This window comes from Erinaceus europaeus, chromosome 1, assembly GCF_950295315.1.
Source record: "Erinaceus europaeus chromosome 1, mEriEur2.1, whole genome shotgun sequence".
Classification (NCBI taxonomy): domain Eukaryota; kingdom Metazoa; phylum Chordata; class Mammalia; order Eulipotyphla; family Erinaceidae; genus Erinaceus; species Erinaceus europaeus.
Window position 1 is genome coordinate 107,220,347 of NC_080162.1, and position 23,967 is coordinate 107,244,313.

Below are 23,967 nucleotides of genomic sequence, written 5' to 3' on the forward strand. Positions count from 1 at the left end.
CTCCCCCGCCTGGCCCCGGACTGCTGGTGCACCCGGGGTTTGCAGGGCGCAGAGGACACGTGGGGCTGGAGGTCCCCTGGGCTAGGGAGGGCGGTGTGTGGGTGGGTGTGTTCGCGAGTGGGAGGAACCATCTCTGTCTCCTCTGGGGAGGTCTATATTTCCCCAGGCTGCTCGTTGGGCAGATAAATCCCTCAGCACGCCTCACTCGCGACCCCCTCGCTGGTGGGCAACGATCAGAGAGCCCAGAGGCCTGTAGCGCCCCCACCCTGAGCAGTGCGCCACGGCCCGTGCTCCCGCGTCTCCTTTCGCGTCCCCTCCTAGCCTGGGCGCGGTGGTAGGGCCCGGAGGCGACGTCACCCATTGTTTACAAATCAACCTGAGCCGGCAGCATTCCGGCTCCCGCGGCTGCAGGCGCGCGGCGCTAGTGCCAGGCGGGCTTCGCCTTCCGCGCCCGCCCCGGCCCGGACCCCGCGCCCCGCCGCGGCCCACCGAGCCCCGCACGCCCCAGCCCAGCCGCCAGCGACGCCCGCACAGCCCCGGGAGCCCGGGCGGGGGGCCATGCCGTGCCGGAGGGAGGAGGAAGAGGAAGCCGGCGAGGAAGCGGAGGGGGAGGAGGAGGACGACGACGACGACAGCTTCCTCCTGCTGCAGCAGTCGGTGACGCTGGGCGGCTCGGGCGAGGTGGACCGGCTGGTGGCCCAGATCGGCGAGACGCTGCAGCTGGACGCGGCGCAGGACAGCCCGGCCTCCCCCCGCGCGCCCCCGGGGCCTCCCCTGCAGCCCCCGGCGGCGGCCAAGGCCGGGCCTTCCGCGCTGCCGCTGCTCCTGCCGCCCGCGCCGGCCGAGGCGGGGTGCCCGGCTCCCCCCGGGGCCCTTCGCTGCACCCTCGGGGACCGCGGCCGCGTGCGGGACCGGGCTGCGCCCTACTTTGTGGCCGAGCTCGCCGCGGGCCCCAGTGCGTTGTCTGGGCCGTGCAGGCGAGGCTGGCTGCGCGGCGCCGGCTCCTCCCGCCGCTTGCAGCAGCGACCGTGGCCGCCGGCCCGGACGCGCGCCCGTGACGACGACCCGCACCGGCTCCTGCAGCAGCTCGTGCTCTCGGGGAACCTCATCAAGGAGGCCGTGCGGAGGCTTCAGCGAGCGGTCGCCGCAGTTGCAGCCACGGGCCCCGCCGGCACCCCAGGGCCTGGGGGCAGCCGCAGCGCACAGGACCCCGTCTCCCTGCAGTCCTCCGGCGCCTTGCATTGACCGGGAGCCCCCGGAGGTGGGAGAGGAGGCAGCTTCGCAGTGCCTTGTCATCAGCAGCCTTGAACTGGACGCCGCGATCCTCACCGGCGACAGACTGACAGACCGCTTAGGTTGCGAGGAGGCTTGTGCGGAGAGACCTCTGGACAGAAAATTCCTGGCCCTGGCGAAGTTTGGGAGAAAAAACTTAAGCTTGAAAGAAACACATGGGTCAGGGCGCGGGAGAATTTCCCCCAACCACCTTCGGGCCCAGGACCTGGGATAAACTGGGAGAAATATGGCAGCTACTTGCATCCACTTGTACCTAACAACCCTTGGCGTCGTGTGCTTGGAATTTTTATTTTATTTTCTATCAAGATAAGGGCTCCTAGTGGGCGAGAATCGCAAGGGCTTTATAACCATACTTGAAAACGAATCACACGCATACATTTTTTCCCCCGGGTGGAGGAGCATAGTGGAACTGGTGCTACAATTGCCTTGCAAAGACATTCCAGAAGGAGGGTGAATGTGAAAGCTTGGTTTGGTGGGTTGGCATTTCACCCCCACCTCGGATCTGATTAGTGGCGGGGGTGGGGGTGGGGAATCTCTCAGAGGGTCGTACTAGGGAAGTGGAGAATTTTTGAAAGTGGCTAGAGTTGGAGTTGCATGTGTGCTTTTAAATGACTTGACCTTTCCACCTGTGGTTCAGGGTCACCGTTTGCAAACCGGTGGAGGTCCTGGGAGAGCTGGCACACCTCTTTCAGTTGTTTTATGCAGAGCCGAGTCTGTGCTGTGGTACTTCTCCATGTCTCCTGAGGACACACAGGCGGTGTAGGGAGAGAGGTTTGTTTTCCCGGAACATTTCCTCTTCCCATGAGGCCACTTTTGGCCACTCTGTGAGCTTCCTCTGAAAGAGTCGTAAACAACCTCTTGCTCTTGTTCTCCAGCAGCTTTGCCCATTCCAGCCCTTCTACAGTCTGCACGAGGTGGATGAGACTGGGCGCTCTTCTGCTCTGTTCTGGCCCTCAGACTTGGGTCCGAGCCTTAACTCCCTTCCTGCCTTTCTTCTAGCCACCAGTTTTTTTTTGTACGAGTGACTGAAACTGTTCTTATAGATGTGATTTTCCAGAGATGAGAAACCACTGGTTTTTACCCTTGTGAAACTTGAGGGCACTTTAAGGTGCCACCCTCCCAACCCCCCCCCCACACACACTTTAAGGTAGCTAAACAACTCCCCCCCCCCCCTTTTAAAACAAATTCAATGGCTTATTCATCCTCCAGGTGTAGCTGTTGACTTACACTTCGCACCGGAGTGTCTGAAATCATGGTGGTCCTGATTTTTAGGATTTCTTAAGTAAAAATGTCTGCTAAATAAATTTGGTTTTTGTTTTGGAGATTGGCTTTGGCTTTTTGGTGGAAGGTGGGGGAAAGAAAAGGACAACCTTACTAATGAAAAGTGTACTGTGTGTGTGTGTGGGTGGTGGCAGGGGCCGCCCCTAATGGGGACCTGGGTGAAAGGTTGGCCAGCTCTGCTGAGCACAGAAGAGCAGTACAGCTGCAGGACTTAATTGCTTCTGGTCTGATGTTCTACAAGGTATGAAGTCCAGGTTTTGAGAAACTACTTGATGGACTTCCACTCACTTTGTTTATTGGATAGGGACAACGAAAACCAGAGGTGAGAGGGAGAGAGGAAGACCTGCAGCACTGCTTCACCTATTGTGAAGCTTTCCCCCTGTAAGTGGGGACTAGGGACTTGAATCCAAGTGCTTGGGCATTGTAATATGTACGCTGCTTTTAGGCCCTCAGCCCTGGACTAACAAAATAGCCCACTTGGCTAGTGTGCTGCTTTACCATGTGCTCAACCCCGGTTTGAAGAAAGCTTTGGGGCTGTGGTCTCCTCCATCTCTCTCTGCTTCTGTCTTACAAATCAAAACAAAAGCCTTAGTCCTCTGTAAGATGAGGGTGAAGACAGTGATGTCTCGTCCAGTGTCCATGTCCCACGGGTCTGCAGGAAATAAGTCTACACTGAGGTGAGGAACTTCTGGGTTTACAAATGTTATTGGTCCAACCCAGCCTCCCAGGTCCCCTTCCATGACTAACCAATTCATATTTACTCAGTTTCTCTCACTTGTTTCTGTGCAGGTGAATGTAGATGGGCACAGCATTTGGTCAGATGTGAGTGATCTTACATCAGCCATTTTGTCTCCTCATGCTTCTCCATCTTAACTCTAAATGTTGATTCATAGTTTATGGTCTCCAACATTTTTTTTTTTATCTTTATTTATTGGATAGAGACAGTCAGAAATTCAGAGGGAAGGGGGTGAGAGGGAGAGAGAGACACCTGCAGCCCTGCTTTACCACTCGTGAAGCTTTCCTCCTACAGGTGGGGACCAGGGGCTTGAACCTGAGTCTTTTTTAATATTTTATTTATTTATTTTCCTTTTTTTTTGTCCTTGTTTTTATCATTGTTGGGATCATTATTGTTGTTGTTGTTATTGATGTTGTTGTTGCCAGATAGGACAGAGAAATGGAGAAAGGAGGGGAAGAAAAGGAGGGGGAGAAAAAGTCAACTGCAGATTTGTTTCACTGCTTGTGAAGTAAACCCCCTGCAGGTGGGGAGTCGGGGACTTGAACCAGGATCCTTACGCCTGTCCTCGAGTTTCAAGCCATGTGTGCTTAACCTGCTGCACTACAGCCTGACCCCCTTAACTTCATTCTTTACAGTGGGGGAAAGAGGTAGAAATTATTGGTGCTAGAGTGGAATTCCAATACATGGCTTTTAGGGCGGCCCTCTGGCTCTCCAATCTGAGTTGACACCTTTCTTATAAACTCCAGTCCCTGCTACTGGCCCAACCCTCTGCAAAGGCTATGGACTTATTTTGGAGGGGCCTAGTGGTGGTACACCTGGTTAAGTGCAAACATTACAGTACCCAAGGACCTGGCTTCAAGCCCCAGGTCCCCACTTAAGAGGGGGAATGCTTCACAAGCAGTGAAGCAGGTCTGCTGGTGTCCCTTTGTCTTTCTCATTCCCTTTCTCTCTCTCTCTCTCTTTTTTTTTTTTTTTAAGATTTTTATTTATAAGAAATATAGGAGGAAGAAAGAGAAAGATACCAGACATCACTCTGGCACATGTGCTGCTGGGGATCGCACCCAGGACCTCGTGCTTGAGAGTCCAAAGCTTTACCACTGCGCCACCTCCCGGACCACTCACTCATTCCGTGTCTTCCTCTTCCTTCTAAATTTCTCTCTGTCCTATCAAATAAAATTAAGTTAATAAAATAAAGAGGGAATTGGGTGGTAGCACAATGGGTTAAGCGCACTGGCGGATCCCTGTCTGAACCCTGGGCTTCCCACCTGCTGGGGAGTCGCTTTACGGTGTCTGCAGGTGTCTAGCTGTCTTCCCCTCCTCTCTCCATTTCTCTCTGACCTATCCAACGATGACATCAATAACTACAACAATAAAACAAGGGCAACAAAAGGGAAAATATTTTTTAAAAAATTAGTGGGCGGAGGGTAGATAGCATAATGGTTATGTAAACAGACTCTCATGCCTGAGGCTCCAAAGTCCCAGGTTCAATCCCCGGCACCACCATAAGCCAGAGCTGAACAGTGCTCTGATAAAAAAAAAAGAGGGGGTCGGGCGGTGGCGCAGTGGGTTAAGCGCATGTGGCGCAAAGCGCAGGGACCGGCGTAAGGATCCCGGTTCGAGCCCCCGGCTCCCCACCTGCAGGGGAGTCGCTTCACAGGCGGTGAAGCAGGTCTCCCTCCTCTGTCTTCCCCTCCTCTCTTCATTTCTCTCTTTAAAAAAAAAAAATAGTGGATTTAAAATAAATAAAAGAGCCTTCCTTTGGCCTTACAATATTATCTCCATGTTGAGGAGGTAATGACCCTTTTCCACGCGTTGTGACTTAGGATAGATTGACTTTTTTAAAAAAATATTTTATTTTAAAAAATGGTACAGAGACCAGAACACTGTTCAGCTCTGGTTTTTCATGATGCTGAGGATTAAACCTGGGACTGCAGAGCTTCAAACATGGAGGTCTTTTGCATAATACTAGGCTGCCTCCCCAGGCAACAGCTTCCCTATTTACTACTCCTGTACTTGGGTCAGGAATGACTTGGGCTGGGCTGTCCATCCCTACATGGCATAGGGGAACAGAATTGAAAACAACTCTCTCTTCTGAAAGAGCCAAGACCTAGGTTTCTTACATTCTACAAGTCAGCCCAGCAGGACCAATGCAATTGGGAAGCAGCTAAGAAGCTGGCTATGTATGGGCAAAGCGTGGGGAGTGGGATTTGATGAGTTTCTTGGGAGATGTTGCAGAACAGCAGCCTAGTGCCTCATAAAAGACCGGGCGTTAGAGATCAGGACTGAAGATAAAGGTTTGGCAGTTAGAGTGAAGGGGGTGGACGGACCCTGGGAGGAGACACTGTCACTTGGAAAGTAATAATACCATCAGCTCATGTACATAGAGCTTACCTTGTACCAGGCTCTGTGTTCTAAGCACTTTACAAAGGCCAACTCATCAAATCTATGTGGGAGGAAGGAGAGTAAAGTAAGAGCAGAATCGAGACACCAAGGGCAGCTGAAGGGAGAACTGTGTGTGTGCTTCCACATGGATGGACCCACAGAAACAAGCATGCAGCCCTGTCGAGGCTGTCACCACAGTATCCTCTGTGCTTAGGTTTTAGGATTCAGTCTGACTCAGTGATTTTTTGTCTTCTTTGAATCCTAAAGTTATTCAGCTTGCCTTTATCAGCACCATTAAGTGGTATATTTTGAACATCAGCGCTGAGTTTGTCCCTTCCATTGAGTAGTGTGAACTCAACACCTAATTCAGCTCAAGAAAAGTATTATTTTTGTAGGGCTGGGGGTGAGGGCCTGGAGGGTACCTCATCTGGTGGAATAAATGCTTGCTGCCATATGAGAATATGAGAGCATCATGCAGAGAGGACGCTTCTCAAGTGTTGAGGCAGCACATGTTGTGGTCTTTCTCCTCTTTCTTTTTGCCCTCTATCTGGAAAAAGGAATATAGAGAGAAAGAAAACCTTGCTGGGTAGTCCAAGAGGTAGTACAGTAAAGTGTTAAGCTCTCAAGAACAAAGACCTGAATTTGATCCCTGGCAGCACATGTACCAAAGTGGATGCTCTGGTTCCCTCTCTGTACTCATAAGTCTTTCAGTAATAAATAAATCTTAATTCTGGGGAGGTAACATAATGGCTATGCAATGATCCTTCCATGCCCGAGGCTTCAAGGCCTGAGGTTCAATCTCCAGCACCACTACAAGCCAGAGCAGAGCAGTGCTTTGTTAAAAATCAACTTTTTTTTTTTTTTTTAAACCAGAGCCCTGTTTAGCTGTGACTTAGGGTGACACAGAGGAATTGAACCTAGGACTTCAAAGCCTCAGCCATGAGAGTCTCTTTGCATAACCTTTATGTTATCTTCTCTGCCCAAAATAAATCTTCAGGAAAAAAAAAGTCTGCACGGGGTCCCAGTGAAGCCCTATGAAACATCTTGGAAAAAAGGCAATTGTGACTCCAATGCCTGAAAAAAAAAATGTCAGGAAAACCTAGACCATTTTCACCCATACTAAGTTGTGGAATCTAATTTAGACAGTAAGGGATTGGAAAAGAAAAATTCTGCAAAAGATTTTCATGCTTGAAGCTATAAGGTTCCAGGTTCAATCTCCAGGACCACCATAAACCCAAGCTGTGTAGTTGTCTGGCATCTCTCTCTCTTTCCTTCTCTAAAGTTAATAAAATATTTAAATAAAACAATGAGCTGCTCAGGACATGGTCCAAATGGATAAGGCATTAGATTCACAAGCATGAAGTTCTCAGCTTAATCCCTACATTGCATGTGCCAGAGTGATCCTCTGGTTCTCTCTCCTCTTTATTTTTTCTAAGAAATATTTATTTACTTACTTATTGGTAGAGACAGTGAGAAGTTGAGAGAGGAAAGAGAAGGGGAGAGAAAGGGACGCTGGCAGCACTATTTCACCACTTGTGAAACTTCGCTACTGCTGTGGGATGGGAGCTTGAGCCTTGGTCCTTGTGCACAGTAACATGTGCACTTAAGGGTGGGGGTAGATAGTGTTATGGTTATGCAAAGAGACTCTCATGCCTGAGTCTCTGTCAAGTCCCTGATTCAATCCCCCAGCACCACCATAAGCCAAAGCTGAGCAGTACTCTGGTTAAAAAAACAAAACAACAAATGTGTACTCAATCAGGTTTGCCACTGCCCAGTCCCTCTTTATCTTTTATATATATATATATATAATTTATTTTGGATAGAGATAGAAATTGAGAAGGGGGAGTACTCCGGTCCAGGAGGTGGTACAGTGGATAAAGTATTGGACTCTCAGTTCTGTTTTTTTTTTTTTTAACATTTATTTATTAATTATTTTCCCTTTTGTTGCCCTTGTTTTATTGTTGTCATTGTTATTATTGTTGTTGACGTTGTCGTTGAATAGGACAGAGAGAAATGGAGAGAGGAGGGGAGAGAAAGATGGACACCTGTAGACCTGTTTCACCGCCTGTAAAGCGACTCCCATACAGGTAGGGAGCCGGGCTCGAACGGGGACCTTCTTGTGGGTCCTGGTGATTTGCGCCGCTTGTGCTTAACCCACTGCACTACTGCCGACCCCAAGCACTAGACTCTCAAGCATGAGTTTGATCCCTGGCAGCACATGTACCAGAGTGATGTCTGGTTTGTATTCTCTCTCTCTCTCCCTCCCTCCCTTTATCACTCTCATTAGTAAATAAAATATTTTTAAAAGGGAGCGCAGCAGGTTAAGTGCACGTGGTGCGAAGGGCAAGGACCTGCATAAGGATCTGGGTTTGCAAACCCCCCCTCTCCCACCTACAGGGGAGTCGCTTCACAGGCTGTGAAGCAGGTCTGCAGGTGTCTTTCCCTCCCCGTTTCTGTCTTCCCCTCTCTCCATTTCTCTCTGTCCTAACAACGACGACATCATCATCATCAACAATAATAACTACAACAGTAAAAAACAAGGGCAACAAAAGGGAAAATAAATAAATTAAAAAATATATTTTTAAAAAAGGGGGAAACAAAGGTAGAAAGAGAGACAACTGCAGCCCTGCTTCACCGCTTACAAAGTTTCCTTCTGTGGTCAGAGAGGTGGCACAATGGAAAAAGCATTGGACTCTCGAGCATGAGTTCAATCCCCGACAGCACATGTACCAGAGTGATGTCTGGTTCTTCCCCCCCCCCCCCATCTCACTAATAAATATAAAAAAATAAAGTTTTCTTCATCCTGCAGGTAGAGACTAGGGGCTTGAACTTGGGTCCTTGTGTATGGTAACTTCCTCTTTATCATTAATAAATAAATCTAAAGAGGATGGGGGAGATAGCATAAAGGTTTTGCAAAGAGACTTTCCTCCCTGAGGCTCCCAGGTCTCAGATTCAATCCAAAAACACAAACAAAGCTCTAGCCATCCCAGGTCTGAAGTGTTACACATGGTGATTCCAAACGCAAAAGCATCAGGTCCTGGGCCTCACTGTGGTGATGAGGACAGTTGGTGAAGAGGTGCTATCATTTGTGAATTCATGCTGACAATTCCCTTGCACCCCACCCATATATGGTGTCCCCATCCCTTCCTGCCCCTCCAGGGGCCTTCTTTACATTGTCTCCCTTTCAGTCACTCACTCTCTTATCCTAGTTCTGCTATAGCCAAACATGCACAGCTTCTCTCCTGGTTGAGCCAGTATCTCCTCCCTCCTTCCTTGGCTTTTCTATCTTCCTTCAAATTTTAGGGCGCCACAACCCATCATCTATGCTCCAGAAACCCTACTCTCAGCCTCCAAAAGTCTGTTGAAATGCCTTTGTCTGTTCTGCCAATATTTGCTAAATGTCAATACCCAGGGGCTAGGTGGTGGCACACCTGGTTGAGCACATATATCACCATGCACAAGGACTCAGTCCAAGCCCCCACTCCCCACCTACAGGAGGATCCTTCTCAAGTGGTGAAGCAGGTCTGCAGGTGTCTGTCCTTCCCTCAATCTCCCCCTCCTCTCTTAATATTTCTGTCTTATAAAATAGGGGAAAAGGGGGGAAAAAAGCCTCCAGGTGTTTATTTTTTAATTTCTTTTGTTTTCACAAATTTACATGTCATTCTTCTATTCTCTGTAATATATATATATATATATATATATCCAAAGAAAGCACTTTATGTGCTTTTGCAATGTATCTCTTTGTTTTAGTTCTTTCCTCTTTTTACCCCCCCCCCCCTTAAAATTCTTCTTTTGGGACTGAGAGATGGTAATACCCAGTAGAGTATATAGATTACCATGTACAAAGACCTTGATTCAAGTTCCCAGTCCCTCCCAAGTGATGAAGCAGTGCTGTCTCTTTCCTGTTAGCTCCCCTTTCTCTCTCAATTTATCTATTAAAAAAAAAAAGTGGTCCGGGAGGTGGCACAGTGGATAAAGCCCTTGACTCTCAAGCTGAGGTCCTGAGTTCAAGCCCTAGCAGCACATGTACCAGAGTGATGTCTGGTTCTTTCTCTCTGTCCTCCTATCTTTCTCATCAATAAATGAAATCTTTAAAAAAATTATTAAAAAATACTCATAAAATTATTTTGATATGTATTTTACATCTTGTTTTTACTTTAAAAAATATTTTGTTTTTAGGGGAGTCGGGCGGTAGCACAGTGGGTTAAGCGCACGTGGCGTAAAGCTCAAGGACCTGTGTAAGGATCCCGGTTCCAGCCCCCGGCTCCCCACCTGCAGGGGAGTCGTTTCACAAGCGGTGAAGCAGGTCTACCTTTCTCTCCTCCTCTGTCTTTCCTTCCTCTTTCCATTTCTCTCTGTCCTATCCAATAACGATGACATCAATAATAACTACAACAATAAAACAACAAGGGCAACAAAAGGAAATATTTTTTTAAAATTTTATTTTTAGGCAGAGGGTAGATAGCATAATGGTTATGCAAACAGACTCTCATGCCTGAGGCTCCAAAGTCTCAAATTCAATCCCCCTGCATCACCATAAGCCAGAGCTGAACAGTGCTCTGGTTAAAAAAATTAAAAGAGAGAGAGGGAGAGAGAGATGCACAGAGAAAAACACCAGAGCACTGCTCAGTTCTGGCTTATGGTGGTGTGGGGGACTGAACCTGGGACTTTGGACCTCAGGCATGAGAGTATGCATAACCATTATGTTACCTCCTCAGTCCTGTTGTTTTTGAAATGCTTCATCATTAGCTCTCTTCATCACTATCACCTGATATCTGACTGCTGCTACAATCATCCAACAGATTTGGCTGACCCTAAAGGGCCCCTCAACCTCAGTACCACCCCCCCATACCCCAAGTCTGGCAATCTGCCTAGGACATTGTCTTCTTGTTACTTCTCTGCCATCAAAAGATAAATCTCTTTGGGGGGGGGGGAGAGACTTTCACGTATGAGTTCCTGAGATAATCCTATAACAACAACAAGTAAAATGAATGAGGACAAAATGAACTCTAAAAGTGTTTCTTAATAAAATTGTGGGAGTTGGGTGGTAGCTTAGTGGGTTAAGCACATGTGGTGCAAAGTGAAGGATTCTGGCATAAGGATTCTGGTTCCAGCCCCTGGCTCCCCACCTGCAGGGGAGTCGCTTCACTGGTGGTGAAGCAGGTCTGCAGGTGTCTATCTTTCTCTCCCCATCTCTGCCTTCTCCTCCTCTATTCTCTGTCCTATCTAACAATAACAACAACAATAATAACTACAATAACAATAAAAATCAAGGGCAACAAAAGGGAAAACAAATAAATATATATATTAAAAAAAAAAACTTGGGCGGAGAATAGATAGCATAATGGTTATGCAAAGAGTCTCTCATCCCTGAGGCTCCAAAGTCCCAGGTTCAATTCCCCTGCACCATAAGCCAGAGATGACCAGCGCTTTGGTAAAAAAAAAAAAAAAAAAAAAAAAAACCTTAGCAGGTAAGCCCAGGTGGCACAAAGTGCAAGGACCAGGGTAAGGATCCCAGTTCAAGCCCCAGGCTCCCCACCTTCAGGGGAGTCGCTTCACAAATGGTTAAGTAGGTCTGCATATGTTTGTCTTTCTCTCCCCTTCTGTCTTTCCCTCCTCTCTCTGTTTCTCTCTGTCCTATCCAACAATGATGACAACAATAAAAAAAAGGCAACAAAAGGGAATAAATATTTTATTAGAAAAAACTTAAAGAATAAAATTACATGATTTTCCCAGTACAAATTGTAGATTGGGGTCAAGAGACAGGTCACTCAGGAGAGTGGGCACCTTACCATGTGCATTCTTCAAGTTCCTGCTCCACATGGGAACACCATGGATAGTACTGAAGAAGCTCCAGGGTGGGGTAAATAGCATAATGGTTATGCAAAGAGACTCTCATTCTTGAGTCTCCAAAGTCCTAGGTTCAATCCCCCTTACCACCATAAACCAGAGCTGATCAGTGTTCTAGTAAAAAAAAAGTGGGGGGGGGCAGGCGGTGGTACACCTGGTTAAGCACACACATTACAGTGATAAAGGACCCGAGTTCAAGCCTCTGGTTCTCACTTGCAGGAGGAATGCTTCATGAGTGGTGAAGCAGGGCTGCAGGTATCTCTCTGTCTCTTTCCCTCTCTATCTCCCCTCCTTCCTCAATTTCTCTATGATTCTATCTATATAATAAATAAAAATATTAGAAAAAAGAAAAAGAAGCTCCATGGATGGTGGACCGATGCCATGGTGCCTCTACCTCTTTCCTCTCTCTTTCATTAAAAAAAATTTTTGGGGGGGAGCTGGGCGGTAGTGCAGCGGGTTAAGCGCAGGTGGCGCAAAGCGCAAGGACCGGCATGAGGATCCCGGTTCGAGCCCCTGGCTCCCCACCTGCAGGGGAGTTGCTTCACAGGCGGTGAAGCAGATCTGCAGGTGTCTGTCTTTCTCTCCTCCTCTCTGTCTTCCCCTCCTCTCTCCATTTCTCTCTGTCCTATCCAACAACGACGACATCAACTACAACAACAATAAAAAAACAACAAGGGCAACAAAAGGGAAGATAAATAAATAAAAATTACCAAAAAAATTTTTTTTAATTATCTTTATTTGCTTATTGGATGTAGAAATGGCCACAAATTGAGAGGGAAGAGGGAGACAGAGAGGGAAGTAGGGAAGGAGACAGACACCTGCAGCCCTGCTCCACCACTTGTGAAGCTTTCCCTCTGCAGGTGGGGACCAGGGGTTTGAACCCGGGTCCTTGTACATTGTAACATGCACTCAACCAGGTGCGCCACTACCTGGTCCCCTTGTATGGTCAGGGGAGGCTACTCAGTGGTAATATTGTCTATGCATAAGGCCTTGGCTTCATTCACTGACACCACACACACAAATATCTCTCTGTCTCTGTGTGTGTGTGTGTGTGTGTGTGTGAGAGAGAGAGAGAGAAGTAGTAATAGCAGCAACAGCAGCCTGGTTCTCATTGCACTGTGGTTTCTCTCTGCCTCTCTTTCTCAAATTCACTTTCTGAAAGCCTTGAGTGGTAAAACTCCAGAGATGACCAAAAGAAAGAAGAGACAGAAAGGAAGAAAGAAAACAATGAGGAACAATACATAAAATCAGGGAGCCTGATGGAGGCACAGCCATTGGGTAGAACACACACACATTACCATGTGCAAGACCCCGGTTCAAGCAATGAAGCAGTGTTGCAGCTGTCCCTCTTTCTCTCCCCCGCTTCAATTTCTGTCTCTATCAGTAAGAAAGAGTGAAAGAAAGAAGGAAAGATCAAATTAAAAAGATACCATAAGGTAGGGGGATAGCATAATCATTATGCAAAAAGGCTGTCATGTCTAAGGCTCTAAAATCCCAGGTTCAATCCTCTATAGCACCATAAACCAGAGTTGAGCACTGCTTTGGTCGCTATCTGTATCTCTGTACTTCTCCCTTATTAAAATAAAAAGTAGGGAGTCGAGCGTAGCATAGCAGGTTAAACGCACGTGGTGCAAAGTGCAAGGACAGGTGTAAGGATCCTGGTTTGAGCCCCTGGCTCCCCAACTGCAGGGGAGTCACTTCACAGGTGGTGAAGCAGGTCTGCAGGTGTCTATCTTTCTCTCCCCCTCTGTCTTCCCTTCCTCTCTCCATTTCTCTCTGTCCTATCCAACAATGACATCAACAACAATAATAATAACTACAACAGCAAAACAACAAGGACAACAAAAGGAAATAAATAAATAAATAAATAAACTTTAAAAAATAAAATAAATAAAAGTAGGGGGGGTCAAGTAGTAGTGCAGTGGGTTAAGTGCATATGGTACGAAGCGCAAGGACCGGTGCAAGGATCCCGGTTCAAGCCCCTGGTTTTCCATCTGCAGGTGGGTCACTTCATAAGTGTTGAAGCAGGTCTGCAGGTATCTTTCTTTTCTCCTGTCTTCCCCTCCTCTCTCCATTTCTCTCTGTCCTATCCAACAACAATGACGGCAGTGACAACAACAATAATAATGATAAACAACAAGGGCAACAAAAAGGAAAAAAACGGCCTCTAGGAGCAATGGATTCGTAGTGTAGGCACCGAGCCTCAGAGATAACCCTGGAGGCAAAATAAATAAAATAAAAAATATACCAAACCACCAGTTTCCTGCATAACTTCCCATGTTATGAAGACCTGCAGGCAAGACAGACATCTTATCTAGTGAGCTATCTTTCTGAACTGGGAAGAACATTTTAGCACTTGAGCGTTTAGTGTTTGCTGTCTGCTTCCCATACACTTTAATTATCAGGGCAAGCTCTAGTCTTGTGCCCATCTGGCAGATGAGGTAACTGAGGTTAAGGTCTGGGTCCCAAACCACACAGCTAGCAATGAAGGGCTGCCTGTGGCCCTCATGCTCTGACCTGGCTGCTGCTGGGAAACAAAGCTCTGGGTAGGTTCCATTCCTTCTTTCAGTTACAGAAAGAAAAGCGGGAAGAAGCATTGCACAGGAGAGTGTATCCCTTCACCTGCACCAGTGTGCATGATGCTCAAATAAGAGCACTTCCAAGTGGCAAGCTCTCTGGGCTTCCATCTTGAAGTGAGGCTGGAACACTCGATCACTGGAACACTAGATCAGCCTCGTGGGAGGCTGAGCTCTCCTGGGGCTGACATTCAGTAACTACTGAGCATTGGTGGAAGAGGGGGGAGCTAATTGAGTGAGTTAGTAATTTGGTTGCCAGGGTAACTCTTTCCTGATTGGAAGGAAGGGATCACAGGGTTGGACACAGACTTTGCTCCATTGGAAAGTATATCTGATCTTCACTTCATGTTTCTGTTTCTGATCTAGAAAAGGAAAAGGGGGGGGGGGGTAAAAATTGAAACCAAATATTATAGCATTTAAACTTAATTTAGAAGGGAGCCCTGGGGTGGCAGGCTCAAGTTCTCTGGGAAATGGCAATCTTTTTTTTTCTTTCCAAAAATCTGTTATTTGCCCATTTCTGTTTTATTTTGCAATTTTTTTCCCATTAAATTTTTATAGCTTTGAGGGGCCTGATGGTGGTGCACCTGGTTAAGCACACAGTACAGTGCATAAGGACCCAGGTTCAAGCCCCTGGTCCCCACCTGCAAGGGGAAAACTTCACAAGTGCTGAAGCAGGGCTACAGGTGTCTCTCTGTATCTCTCCATCTCTATCTCCCCTTCCCCTCAATTTCTCTCTGTCTCTTTCCAATAGTAAATAAATAAATAAATAAAATAAAAATTTTATAGCTTTGATCTTTTATATCACCCAGGCCATTTTCTGTGGGCAGCTGTTTGCATAGGATAGTGAACATTGGATAAGGCAATGGTCACAGCATATCTGCATCTCCCTTGCTCAGCCTAGGGACCAGGGACCTTCTAGGTTCTAGCAGCTGGCTGGGTTGGGCTGCTACCACATGGAGCAGCTGCAGGGGTGTTGTCCACATTGCAGTATATTCATGCATCAAATGGTGCTGGGGAGGGTATTCAGCCATGCATGGCAGTTATCAGTCTATACAAAATAAGGCTAAGCAGGGAACCCACAGACTTGATTCTTTTTAAAATTTTTTTGTATTATATTTATTTATTGGATAGAGACAGTTAGAAATTGAGAGGGAAAGAGAAGAGAGGGAGAGACAGTGAGACACCTGCAGCCCTGCTTCCCACTCACAAAGCTTTCCCATAGTATATGGGGACTGGGGGCTCGACCCTGTGTCCTTGTGCACTGTACCATTGTGTGCTCAGCAGACCTGGATTCTAGGTTCTGTTGGGCCTTTGTAAATGACTTTGGTAGAGGGTTGGTTAAAAAAGCTCACTCAAGGGAGTTGGGCTGTAGTGAGCGCAGCGGGTTAAGCTCAGGTGGCGCAAAGCACAAGGACCGGCGTAAGGATCCCGGTTTGAGCCCCCGGCTCCCCACCTACAGGGCAGTAGCTTCACAGGTGGTGAAGCAGGTCTGCAGGTGTCTATGTTTCTCTCCCCCTCTCTGTCTTCCCCTCCTCTCTCCATTTCTCTCTGTCCTATCCAACAGTGACAACAATGATAACTACAACAATAAAACAAGGGCAACAAAAGGGAATAAATATTTTTTAAAAATTTAAAAAAAAACTCAGGGGGGCCAGGTGGTAGCGCAGTGGGTTACTGGCCCATGGCACGAAGCGCAAGGACCCCGGTAAGGATCCGGGTTTGAGCCCCTGGCTCCCCACCGCAGGGAAGTTGCTTCACAGGTAGTGAAGCAGGTCTGCAAATGTCTATCCTTCTCTCCCCCTGTCTTCCTTTCCTCTATCAATTTCTCTCTATCCTATCCAACAACGATGACATCAATAACAATAACTACAACAATAAAAAAACAACAAAGGCAACAAAAGGGAATATTAAAAAAAAAAAAAGCCCACCTCAGATAATGCGCTACTTTGCCATTGAACCTGACCCCACTACATTGAAGAAAGCTTCAGTACTGTGTTCTCTTTCATTTTTTCTTTTTTTAATGTCTTATTTAGTTATTAGACAGAGACAGAAATAAGTAGGGGAGTGGGGAGATAAAGAGACCTGCAGCACTGCTTCACCATTACACAGCTTCTCCCCTGCAGGTAGGGACCAGGGGCTTGAACCCAGGTCCTTGAGCATTGTAACCACCATAAGCCAGAGCTGAGCAGTACTCTGGTACAAAAAAATAAAATAAAATAAGAGGGTGGGGGTAAATAGCATAATGGTTATGCAAAGAGATTCTCATGCTTGAGGCTCCAAAGTCCCAGGTACAATAACCCGCACCACCATAAGCCAGAGCTGAGCAGTGCTTTGGTTAAAATAATAAGAATAAAAATAAAGTAAGATAATCTACTTTACTTTCAGTCTGGGAGGTGGTGCAATGAATAAATGGTTTAACTCTTAAAGCATGTAGGCCAGAGTTGGATCCCCAGCATTGCATGTGTCAGAGTGATGCTCAGGTTTTTTCTCTTGAAGAATGCTCTATTTATTATTCGTTTATACTAGAGTATTGCTCCACTGTTTTATGGTGGTGTGGAGGATTAAACCTGGAACTTTGGAGCCTCAGGCATGACAGTCTCTTTGCATGAGTATTATGCTGTCTCCTGGCCTGCAGAAGTCTTAAAAAAATAAAAAAAGTAAATGACTTTGGTAGATCATTCTGCCCTCTCACCTTCCTGGACTATTGTCCCACCTATAGAATAGTCAAATAACTATAAAAATAGTAATTATGAGGGACTGGAATAGTAGGTCACCTACTATCCAATGCAAGGACACGGGTTCAAGTCCCCAATCCCCACCTGCAGTGGGAAAGCTTTGCAAGCAGTGAAGCAGTGCTACAGGTGCTTCCCTCTCCAATTCTGGTGGTCTTTATTTAATAAATATAACTTAAAAAATAATGTATAGGGGGCAGGGGAAATAGCATAATGGTTATGCAAACAGACTCTCATTCCTGAAGCTCCAAAAGTCCCAGGTTCAATCCCCTGCACCACCATAAGCCAGAGCTGAGCAGTGCTCTGGTGTCTCTCTCTCAAAAATCAATAATATTAAAAAATAATTTATGGAAATTGACTTATTAAAAAGTTTTTAGACAAATTATCTTGCAAGATTAAAAAAAAAAAGAGAAATGGGGTGGGTGGTGCATCATGGATAGCACTGAGGAATTTCCTGGATAGTAAAACAGTGCTGTGGCCTCTCTCCTTTCTGTTCCTAATAATAAATTGCATCACAGAGGCTACTCAGTGCATACATAAGGTCTTAGGTTCATTTCTGAGCACTACATTAGAAAAAAAGAAAGAAGCCAGTATGATCAGTATGACTGGTACAGTGGCACTGAGTCATAGTAATTTGAGCCCTGGATTGTACATAATCATGTGACTTGCAAGAAATCCCATTATAGGCAGTCTGGGCTACTCCAGCACCAGAGCAAGTCAGTTCCTGGTCACTTTCCCCTGGGGCACTGCTGGAGGCTGACCAGCCCAGCCCAGCCCAGCCCAGCCCAGCCCAGCCCAGTAATGTGCCAGAGACTTCATAATCGTGCATTCTTCAATGGACAGTGTTGAGCCAAGTCCCTCACAAACCTTTATGGGCAGGTTGTGGGAAAATGGCTGGCTGGATGTATTTTGGAGCTGCTTCTCAGGGACCACTTGGCTTCTGTGTGTGTGTTTGAGATAATTTGGTGTGGGGGTGGGGTGGGGGGGGTGGACACACTGAAACAAAAGGCACTGAGTCAAAAAGAGGTAGTAAATTGTCACTGTGAATCATCCAGCACCCAATCCAGAAGTACTTCTGGAATCATGTCAAACACTCTTGTGCTGAGAAGCTGGGGATCACCTAAATATTTAGGGGCCATCTAGGAAGGGCAGGGTAGGGGTTAGTGTCCATTCATCAGGGCCCTGCTCCTCATCTGGTAAAACAGATGAGCAAACTGCTGCCTTCAGAGGCTGAATAACTTGTCCAAGGATCCCATTTAGTAAGTGACTTGAACCATATACACCCTGTTACTCACCCTGGCTTTTTCCTTTAGGGAACAGACTGAAGTAACTCAGACCTAGAGTGATATGACATCATGGAGTGGCTGATACATCCGTACTTAGGAAGCAAAATAGCTGAGGTGCCAAGGGCAAAGGGGGGAAGTCTAATATATTCCCAGCCAACTTTCTCACCCCAGGCCTGCTTCCTGGGCAGCCCCAAGGAAGGAGGTCCCCCAGATCTTAAAAGTCATCTTATGGAATAAATTCCTGTAATGACCACAGTAAAGAAAAAAAAAAGTGAATAAATTCCAACCTGCGACTGATCTTACTTCCTTTGTTAATACATTCACAGGCAGCTTCATAAAACACGTCCATCACTGGTGGATAATCCAAAAGGTTCTAAGGTTTGGGTGAATGGGATTGGTCCCAAACCTGACCTCACCTTTTAATTTCATGCCAGCACCAATACACACCCAGGTGAGCAGACCCTGTCTAACTAGTGTGCCGCTCAGACACAAAGGCGCTCTAATTACCATCTGCAAGCCAGGCTGACAAGGATTTCAAGTGTTTTCATGTTTATGGAGATTAGAGAAATGTGTTCTGTGCATCGTTCCTGATGGCAGGGATAAAAATAAAAAAAAACGGGAGCTGGGCAATAACGCAGCAGTTAAGCACACAGACCAACATAAGGATCCTTTTTTGAGCCCCCGGCTCCCTACCTGCAGGGGAGTCGCTTCACAAGCGGTGAAGCAGGTCTGCAGGTGTCTGTCTTTCTCTCCCCCTGTCTTCCCCTCCTCTCTCCATTTCTCTCTGTTCTTTCCAATAATGACGACGACATCAATAACAACAATAACTACAACAATAAAAACAATGGGCAACAAAAGGGAATATTTAAAAAAAATAAAAAACCAAACCCCAAAACATTTATTGGAAACAGACATTTCAGTTAAGTTAAAATCCTATAATCAGGACAGCCACGATTCCAGACACTCCGCTGCGAAGTAGAGATATGTCAACAGCCACATCTGGATGATGAACAAGCCATTGAATCTTAGAAAACCGAAAAAAACCAAGACAGCTTGGGGCCCTCAAGCGTGGGTGAACTGTACGTTACAAGCGCTTCACAGTGGCAAAGCCTGCAGCTTCTCAGTTTGGAGATGCACGTTTCCTACTCAGTTTCCTTTCCTTCCTTTCCCTTCCTCTTACAAAGGCGAGCGGGAACAGATGGGGGAGGGGCAGAGGGAGAAAATCAACTTGGTCTATCCAGGGAATTGCAGCTGTTATTGCAAATGGTCCCGAGAGCCCATTATAAGCTACTGTGCGTGGCTGCGAGTCCCTGGAGTGCTTGTCACGTGATGCTCTCCCAGCTGGGGGGCGGGGGCTGGCGCACCAGCGCCAACCAGCTCCAGGAGGACCCGCAGGGCTGAAGAGTGGCGGGGGAGTGGTTGGTAGAGGAGGGACCCATGAGAGACAGACAGGCTGCCCTCGGGAAGTATCCTCATGCAGCAAGTCCCAGGCTCCCCACACCCTGCAGGACTGTGGTGTTTGCTGTCCTCAGAAGACTCCAGCAGGGCGGAGGGTAGGTAGCATAATGGTTATACAAACTGACTAACAGACTCTCATGCCTGAGACTCCAACGTCTCAGGTTCAATCTCCCGCACCACCACAAGCCAGAACTTAACAGTGTTATGGTAAAAAAAAAAAAAAGACTCCAGCATTTACGGAAACCCGCACTCTCCTTCAGCAGTGGCAGAATCCTGTTACTCCTTTTGCCCTGCCTGAGCTTCATGAGCACCCAGGAAACAGTGACCTTGAAACCGAGGAGGGGAGGTCCCGCTACGGAGACACACTTTAGAGAGAAAACACAGGGCCCCCGCCTCCCATCGCCATCGCGACCACAGGGCCCTTCTCCACTCACCGCTAAAAAAAAAAATAAAAATAAAAAAAATACCGCAGCCAGTTGCAAGCGGCAGCCGAGATTACACCTGTTCAACTCCCTCACAAAGTTCCTCCATGGCGCACGTGCTGTTACACCAGGGACCAACACCCCCAAAAGACACAAGATTTTTCTTAAAGGATCGTAAAATTTCAAATCTGGTAGTTTGCAGTGTTCGCAAACAGGGGATCTACTTATGTCGTCCCGCTTCCCGCCTCCCCAATGGATCAGGATCCAGCCCTGACAAGGGCCAGCGCGGAGCAGCGGTTCTCCTCGTCCTGGGGGTAAGGGCGGGCCGGGGGCGCTGGGCTAGGCCACATGGTCGCCGGGAGGCTGCGCGCCGAGTTGGCCTCCTGTAGGGCTGCGTCCTCAGACTTTGGGCGCCGTTGACCTCAGTTCCTCGCGGAAACCACCGGCGACCTGCGGGTCCTCGTCCTCACTAGCTTCTGCTTTCAGCTCCCCAAAGCCAAGCCCACTAGTCTGAGCGGGCTTGCAGCCCTCACACGCTCTCCCCGCGTGTTAGCTGCGGGGACCCAGAACGCCGTCGCCAGTTCAGAGCTGCACTCTTCTGGCGGGCGCGCCGGGGTGGCTGCGGGGCGAGGGGGGCTCCTGCAGCGCACGCTGGGGGAGCTTTGCCTGTAACCGCAGCCGTCGCGAATGGAGCCTCCGCACGGCCTCCTTGATGAGGTTCCCCGAGAGCACGAGCTGCTGCAGGAGCCGGTGCGGGTCATCTTCGGCTGTACGCGCTTCAGACTGGGGCCCGCGTCGCGGGTGGAGGCGGCGGGAGGCCGCGGCGCCCCGCAGCCATCCTCGTCTGCACGGCCCAGACAGCGGCTGAGGGGCGCCCCGCTTGTCGGCTCCCGAAGGTCGCTCCAAGCCTGCCTGCAGGGGCGAGGCAGGCAGCGCGCTGGGGCCCGCGGCGAGCTCGGCCACAAAGTAGGGCGCAGCCCGGTCCCGCACGCGGCCGCGGTCCCCGAGGGTGCAGCGAAGGGCCCCGGGGGGAGCCGGGCACCCCCCCTCGGCCGGCGCGGGCGGCAGGAGCAGCGGCAGCGCGGGAGGCCCGGCCTTGGCCGCCGCCGGGGGCTGCAGGGGAGGCCCCGGGGGCGCGCGGGGGGAGGCCGGGCTGTCCTGCGCCGCGTCCAGCTGCAGCGTCTCGCCGATCTGGGCCACCAGCCGGTCCACCTCGCCCGAGCCGCCCAGCGTCACCGACTGCTGCAGCAGGAGGAAGCTGTCGTCGTCGTCGTCCTCCTCCTCCCCCTCCGCTTCCTCGCCGGCTTCCTCTTCCTCCTCCCTCCGGCACGGCATGGCCCCCCGCCCGGGCTCCCGGGGCTGTGCGGGCGTCGCTGGCGGCTGGGCTGGGGCGTGCGGGGCTCGGTGGGCCGGGGCGGGCGCGGAAGGCGAAGCCCGCCTGGCACTAGCGCCGCGCGCCTGCAGCCGCGGGAGCCGGAATGCTGCCGGCTCAGGTTGATTTGTAAACAATGGGTGACGTCGCCGCTGGGCCCTACCACCGCGCCCGGACGGGGGTGTACTGTGCAATCGGAGGTGCTGGGTGTCTGTGTGGTCGAGGTTTGGCTGAAACCTTGCAAACTCTGAGCTCTTCAGCATGTGTTGCTGTGTTTGAGGGGGCTGAAAGGGGAGCTGCCCAGAGGCCTCTCTGCCGGGTGCGGTGGGCTCTTCCAAGAGGCCGCACCCGAGAGGACTCTTGGTTTCTTCCACACACAGGCACCGACACTCACACCCTCACACCCACGCACCGCTCTGTTCCTGGCTAGTCAACCCGGCTGATTTTAGCGTTTGAGCTTTTGAGGTTCAGGTTTCCAGGCGTTTGGGAAATGAAGATGGAGAGGAAGAGTCAGGCTGAAGGAGTCTTTCTAAGAATGAGGGGAAGCAGGCTGATTGGGAGGAAAAGGAAAAAAGGAATCTATGATGCCGTGGAGGTAGCGAAGTCGCAAATAGCAATGGAACAGATGATTTTGTTTATTCCTTTGTATTTGTCTTCTCCAGGACTTCACTGTCCCGGGTTGACTTTTTTTTTTTTTAATATAATTTATTGCTGGATGGAGACAGGGAGAAATCGAGAGGGGGGGAGATAGTGAGGGAAAGAGATAGAAATAGCCCTGCTACACCACTTACGAAGCTTTCCCCCTGCAGGTGGGGACCGGCGGCTTGAACCTGGGTCCTTTCACACTATTAATATATGTGCTTAACTAGGTGCTCCATCGCCTGTCTCCCCATCCTCCGGATTGACTTTTTCCAGACACAGACAGAGAGAAAGAACTAGAGGAAGAAAACAGACACACACACACACACACACACACACACACACACACACACACACACACACCTACCTTCTAGATTACATCATTGTGTCGTTTAAAAATACTTTTTCCTGGGTGCGGGGCAGTAGTGCAGCTGGTTAAGCTCACGTGGTGTCAAAGCACAAGGACCAGCATAAGGACCTGGCTCCCCACCTATAGGCAGGTCACTTCACAAATGGGGAAGTAGTTCTGCAGGTGTCTATCTTTCTCTCTCCCTGTCTTCCCCTCCTCTCTCAATTTCTCTCTGTCCTATTCAGCAACAATGGCAGCAATAACAATAATAGACAACAAGGGCAACAAAAGGGAAAAATAGGCTCTGGGAGCAGTGGTTTCCTAGTGCTGGCACCAAGCCCAAGCAATAACCCTGGAGGCAAAAACAAGTTCCTGCTAGAGAAATTATTTCAGCTGGTAGAGTGTAGTACTTACATTCCCGAAAAATCCTAGTTTGTTTTGTTTGTTTGTTTGTTTACATTTTAACTAGAGACAGAGAAATTGAGAGGTAAGGGGGAAATAGGGAGAAACCTGCATCAATGTTTCATCAGTTGTGAAGCCTCCTCTCTGCAGGTTCTTGAACCCAGGCCTTGGGCAATATAACATGTGTACTAACCAGGTGTGCCATCACCTAGAGCCACAAAGTTCAGAGTGGTGCTCTGGCTCCCCCCTACCCCATGTGTAATCCTACCTCATATGAAATAAAATAAATCTTAAAAAAAACTGTTCTTTTGAGAGTATTGTCAACACAACCACTTATTAGCTAGAATATTCTGAACCTGAATGTAACTTTTTTTTTTAAATTTAAGAAAGGAGACATTGACAAAACCGTAGGATAGGAGGGGTACAACTCCACACCCGATTCCCACCGCCCGATCTCCGTATCCCATCCCCTCCCCTGATAGCTGAGAGCTTTCCCATTCTCTATCCCTCCAGGATTATGGACCCAGGGTCGTTGTGGGTTGCAGAAGGTGGAAGGTCTAGCTTCTGTAATTGCTTCCCCGCTGAAATGGGCGTTGACTGGTCGATCCATACTCCCAGTCTGCTTCTCTCTTTCCCTAGTAGGGTGGGTCTCTGGAGAAGCGGAGCTCCAGGACACTTTGGTGGGTACATTGGTGGGGTCTTCAGTCCAGGGAAGCCAGGTTGGCATTATGCTGGCATCTGGAACCTGGTGGCTGAAAAGAGTTAACATACAAAACCAAACAAATTGTTGAACAATTATGGACCTAAAGGCTGGAATAGTGCAGATGAAGTGTTGGGGGGTACTCACTGCAGACTACTGTGTACTTTTGCTTTCAGGCATATATTTTGCCCTAGTTTATGGATACGTGTGGACATATGCTCTGTCTCCTAGAACTTGGTCTATATCTAGGTTTTGGGACTTTGTTAGGAAGTGAACCACCTGGAATGGAATTAGAGAATACTATGAAAGGAAAGGTCTCAACTGAGTAATGAATGAAGCTGAAGGGTTGTCATTCCACACCTGAAGTCTCTGGACACAGTCTGAGGTGAAGCATGTTGAGGTGGCACTCGTTGTGTTGATTAGGTTGCGAATGTAAGATTTTAAGATGAAAATAATTGGCAGTGCAGCCTGGGAGGTGGTGTAGTGTCT

General features: G+C 48.5%; 2 protein-coding genes across 2 annotated transcripts; one reads left to right on the plus strand and one right to left on the minus strand.

The window, feature by feature from the left end:
* Nucleotides 1-389: 389 nt before the first annotated feature.
* FRAT2 (FRAT regulator of WNT signaling pathway 2) lies at nucleotides 390-1,525 on the plus strand. Its single transcript, XM_060192719.1, has one exon. It carries the CDS (start codon nucleotides 559-561, stop codon nucleotides 1,243-1,245), a length of 687 nt encoding a protein of 228 aa, XP_060048702.1. The 5' UTR covers nucleotides 390-558; the 3' UTR covers nucleotides 1,246-1,525.
* A 17,486-nt stretch (nucleotides 1,526-19,011) lies between these two features.
* FRAT1 (FRAT regulator of WNT signaling pathway 1) lies at nucleotides 19,012-21,441 on the minus strand. Its single transcript, XM_060192730.1, has one exon. The coding sequence runs from the start codon at nucleotides 21,349-21,351 to the stop codon at nucleotides 20,599-20,601; it is 753 nt and encodes a 250-aa protein (XP_060048713.1). The 5' UTR covers nucleotides 21,352-21,441; the 3' UTR covers nucleotides 19,012-20,598.
* Between the last annotated feature and the right edge of the window lie 2,526 nt (nucleotides 21,442-23,967).

Bases quoted from the DNA above. Each gene is read 5' to 3' on its own strand.
- FRAT2 (XM_060192719.1), top strand. From the start codon at position 559: ATGCCGTGCCGGAGGGAGGAGGAAGAGGAAGCCGGCGAGGAAGCGGAG.
- FRAT1 (XM_060192730.1), bottom strand. From the start codon at position 21,351: ATGCCGTGCCGGAGGGAGGAGGAAGAGGAAGCCGGCGAGGAAGCGGAG.